The sequence below is a fragment of the Apis dorsata genome, unplaced genomic scaffold (assembly GCF_000469605.1).
Source record: "Apis dorsata unplaced genomic scaffold, Apis dorsata 1.3 scaffold_429, whole genome shotgun sequence".
NCBI classification, from domain to species: Eukaryota; Metazoa; Arthropoda; class Insecta; order Hymenoptera; family Apidae; genus Apis; species Apis dorsata.
The window spans coordinates 1,079,235-1,084,191 of NW_006263682.1; the positions used below are offsets into that span (position 1 = coordinate 1,079,235).

The window sequence follows — 4,957 nt, forward strand, 5'->3', positions numbered from 1 at the left end:
TGTGCTCCACGAACGGAGCCAGTTTGTTTTCGACGAAAACGACGCGTTGCCGATGGAAGAAGACGTATCGCCCCTTCGACGTTCTACATTTTCGATGCTTTTTTCTAATAGGAATCAGAGCTGTCAACTCTTCACGCGCAACAAGTTTGCTCACCGTTCTCCCGAGAAACCGGTATTTAAAAAAAACGGTATATATATTTAACGACGCGCAGCTCTGTTAATAATCGTTTATCGCGCAGTTTCTTTTACAAAAAGAAAAAACGAAAAAGAAAAACGGAATCAATTACCGCGCCTGGTCGATTACCGCGGCTTTTTAATCCCATTTAACAACGCGTAACACAGATTAAGAACGATCACGGCGTTCTTTCGATACACGAGAGTATCGATAAGGGCGCGAAGGGAGGAGGGCGACCGGGCCTATTAGAGCGACGAGATATCGCGCGTAAATGGGAAGGAACCGGGCGGAGGAGTTGGATCCCCATGACAGGGGGGGAATCCTCCTCTATCTCCTCCCCACGCCACCCGATCTCCGTCCCGCATTAGTTTCATCGTTAACGATGTGCCCCGAACGTATCCTATGCACGCGGTTTAATCGTTACGTAAGTGCATCGTGAAATGCTGGTCGCTATCTCTTTGACTGGGGAGGATAATCGTTCCAATTAAGCCGCTTTCCCACGATTCGAATCGCGTACAACACAGGCCTGTGTGCACACCGCGCTACCCAACGAAATCAATATCAAATAATAGACCCCCCTTTTATCCCCTCCCCCATGACCGAACCGGGTACACACCGTATCGATATTAAATAATTTCCTACCTTCCGCCACTGGTAATCAGTCTGTAAAATTTTAACTTATAATCCCCTCCCGCCCGAAACGGATTACCGCCAACAACCGAAATTCTGAACCACCGGTTGTTCGCCACTCCGATCACAACCGAATAAAGTTCTCGGCGAACCCCTCCTCTCCGTTGAAACGTTAATCCCGGCCCGATCGACCGCGTCCAATTTTATTTTATTTTACGTAGATTTAGGAGAAGAGGACTTTTGTCGAGAGAGAGAGAGAGAGAGAGGGAGCGGGGCAAGGTACATTAACAAATGCGCGAAAATCACGGTGGAAAGGGATAGATAGGGGAGGAAGAGAGAAAGAGAGAGAGAGAGAGAGTCACGATCTAAATATACGGGGACTGACGAACGATCTCGGTGAATTCGACGCCTTTTCCTTTCCATTTTATTTTGAACCGTGTCCGACACCGAGCCAACCGTTTAACCAGTTGTATCGCTAAGCGTCGTTTCACCCGTTCCTCGCGCCGTTTCCATCCAACGATCCTTCCTTTTTATACTTTTATTCCACGCGAGTTTACCGTTCCGCCAACCCTTTCGTCGACCTTACGACGCTTTTAGTTACCAAGCATGCCGTTGAAATCGCGTCTAATCGCGTCCCACCTCCTTGCTTACTTTAAATACTTTCTCTCTCTCTCTCTCTCTTGCTCTCTTTTCTTGGCCGAAGGAAACGCCGTTTCTCAGATTTGACAAATCGCGCGTTCCACCACCCTTAGCTGTGCCCTGCGCGGTTTTTAACAGCGCAGAGAATCCGAGGATTTGCAATTCCTCCGAATGCAAATTCCAAACGGACGCTTCCACGTACATCGTTCGTTATAACGATATATTCGTGAACTTCTCTATTTGCCGAGCTAATGACCAGGGTGTTTGGTAATCAAAGCGTGGACAAAGGACTTCCGGACGGAGGGCCGCAACTTTGGACCGCTCTATGCAAACGCGGCCGTCTTTCATCTCTCGCGACCACTTATCATCTTGCGGATAACTCAAGGGACGAACTGGAAAATCGTCTCGATGATCGAGGACGAAAGGAAAAGGGTTTGGAACGATCGAGGGGATACACGCACTACACGTTGGCGTCGTAAACGAGACTCGAGAACCGCGTGATAAATATTTAACGGCGGCGATTGAACGAGTTTTTAATTAACTCCCTCGCGTCATTAGCGTCACGTAACCTACGACTATTGCTAATGGGCTCGAAATAACCGCATCGTCGAAACGAGAACGATAACGGAAATTGCACGCTCCTCGAAGGGCGGAACGCAAGCCTCTCCCCCTCCACGAATATTACGTCGGAATTCATTTCGATGAGCGTGATCGACACGAATCTTGTCCCGCACAAACTCGTTTCTTCCTCGTCGAGCATCGTAAACGCGACTCACTGCCCATTCCGCGTTTCCAATTTAGATAAAGATTGCGAAAAATGCTTTATCTGCCGTCGTCCATCGCTATCTTTTCTCGTCCATTTTTAACGATTCTTCGAGGATATGAGACACGGTTCAATTTGTCTCCTACTAATAATTTTTGTAAGAATATGGAACTAGGTTTACGAGCGAGGGTGACGCATCGATCGCGTATATAAGAGAGAATACTAGAAGAGGCGAGGAAGCAGTGTTCGAGAGAGCGCGTGGACGAGAACGAGAACGAGAACGAGAAGATCGAAGGATGAAGGGACTGTTTCTGATCCTACTGCTCGTGTACGTCGTTTCGGCGACTCGATGCATCGTGAAGGACGACAAGGTACGAAGATACGAGCTTGCCCTACCCAACAAGCGAGTAGTCCAATCGTTTCTGGTAAATCGCGATCATGTTCTAATCGTCCTTGGTCCTTCGCCCGCAGGACGTGCCAGAGGTTCACGTGATCCGCTTAGGAGATCGCAGTGGAGAGTCAGTGAGTAAGAAAGAAGCTTTTCGATTCGATCCTTTTCGTAGTAAATCACAATCCGTGGGTATTAAGAAATTTTCCCCCTTCTCTTCTGAACAGAAGAGAAAGGAAGAGAATAAAAAAAAATATATACTTTGTCAACCCTTTCGATAGAGTCCAAAATTTCGAACGAAATTAAATAACAGGGATAAGTCTCTACGATGAGAACGTTTGTTCAATAGAAAAGATTAGGATAGATTGACGAATTTCTTGAGATTCTGCTCTCGACAGGACGAATCGGACGTAGTCACGCTGCAGATCCCGGACACGAGGCGCAAACGGGAAACGCATGAAATTTGCAAGAAGGACACCGATTGTACGAAAGGAGAGGTCTGCGTCCCTTATTTAGGATGCAGTGAGTGATCAAACTTGTTCCGTTTCCGTCGAGGAATACTCTTTCCTTCCAACGTTATTCATTTATTCCTTTTTCTCCATAGTAAAAGGACATCGAAAAGATCGTGCGTCGGATAATTTCACTCAGATGTAATTTTGAATTTGATCCAACGATGAAGCATTATCTACTCCTCGATATATAGTAACAATCTACTTATACGCACCTTACACTTGTACGCACCCCAATATATCGAAATAATAAAGCGACTGGCATTGAAAAAAATCCAAACGAGTTTTCCCCTTTCCCTTCCTAAAATTCCAACTTGTTTCTGATCCTCGAGATTGAGAAACGTTTAATAATAACCTGTTCCGCAGAGATGCGGAAACAGAGAATACAGAGAGAGAGAAAGGGTGTCCACGAGACAAAAGGAATCGCGGAGAGACGGATGGCGCGACGCGATCGGGTCTCATTAACGCTTGAAAACGGAGAAGAAAAACGGGAGAGCGTAAAAGAGAGAGAGAGAAGGGGGGGTTCAGTCATCGTAAATTTATCGAGAACAACTGGCTGGTTGGCAGAGATCCTCAAGGTTCCCCCGTCTTAACCGCAATCCCGCGGCCGAGGAAAGAGCTCATAGATTTACACTTAAAATCAATTAGCTCCTAATTGGCTTCGAAAGGTTTATCGCGGGTATCGTTTTATCGGGGACGACGAACAGCCAGAGTGGCGACGGCTCTCGAGCAAGATTGATCGGGTGAGGGAATCGTTTGAAATTTTAAATATTAATCGGGGCGAGCCTAATTTCCAACGTCGAGAAACTGGCTCGAAGAAAGTTTCGAGGGGATTTAATAACGGAATATGAAAAAGGACACGTGGAAACGAGACGTAAAATTTGCAACTTGGTCTCTGCTGGACGCGTATATATATATATGGATCGATTTTTGATTCGCGAGAAACTTTCGCGATGAGAAGAGGAAGGTTTATAGGTTTCGTACAGAAAATTTCTCCTGCAAACGAGAGTAAACTGCGTAAACTCGGGGCAAGATTGGCGAGGGAGACGAGGAAGATTTACGATTCGGGCAGAAAAAAACGAAACAATAGTAATATCCTTTTCCCGCGTACAGTCAGACGGTGATTTTTCATACGCGCCCTCTCTCCATCACTCTAGTCCCTGTTTAATTCTCCTTTAATACGGGAGAAAACGAAGCGGGTGTCGAGTAACGAGGTATAAAAATACCCTCTCTGTACCCTGTCGTCTTTAGAGATCGATCATTCTGCAAATACGCGCGAGCGGGAGGAATTCGTGAGATATCTCCCGGCCGCTCGAATATCGACGACGGTACGAAACGGAAGGATAGAATTAATAGCAGAATACATTTGAAGAGGTGGAAAATCAGGAAACTCGACACGCGAAGCTCGTTCAAAGTCTCTTTTTCGATCCGCCAAATAGGTAAGAGCAAGAGGAGGAAGGAAAAACTGGAAAGAGGGGGAAGAAACGCGATATATTTCAACGAGGGAGGGGGGAGGAGGGGGTGGAGCGATTAATTGCCAAAATAACTGCAGACACGAGGAATCGTTTAGGTGTACGACTCTCGGAACATTGTTTACCATGGATACAGCCGGGTGGAATGTATGTCCCCGTGGACACGCGGGACATAATATACGGGGACAGTTACCGCCCTCGGCGACGTATATTACCCCCCACCTAAGTGGCGCTCTTTCGCTCTTCGTCCTGGCGAACGACCGCGGTGAAATATTCCGCGTGGCTCGCGCCAGACACCCGCATGATTCAGGAGAACCCGATCGATCGTTTCGAGGGTTCCATCCACCGTAACCCCCCATACTCCCTCTCGCGCGCGCGCGC

At 47.2% G+C, this 4,957-nt stretch overlaps 2 protein-coding genes across 2 annotated transcripts in view; one reads left to right on the forward strand and one right to left on the reverse strand.

The window, feature by feature from the left end:
* LOC102672409 overlaps positions 1–4,957 on the reverse strand; it is a 248,011-nt gene that overhangs the window by 117,281 nt on the left and 125,773 nt on the right. The window lies entirely within an intron of this gene.
* Positions 2,423–3,378, forward strand: LOC102678362. The gene is made up of 4 exons (XM_006619670.2): positions 2,423–2,578; positions 2,679–2,729; positions 2,994–3,117; positions 3,200–3,378. Exons 1-4 carry the CDS (start codon positions 2,504–2,506, stop codon positions 3,247–3,249), a joined length of 300 nt encoding a protein of 99 aa, XP_006619733.1. The 5' UTR covers positions 2,423–2,503; the 3' UTR covers positions 3,250–3,378.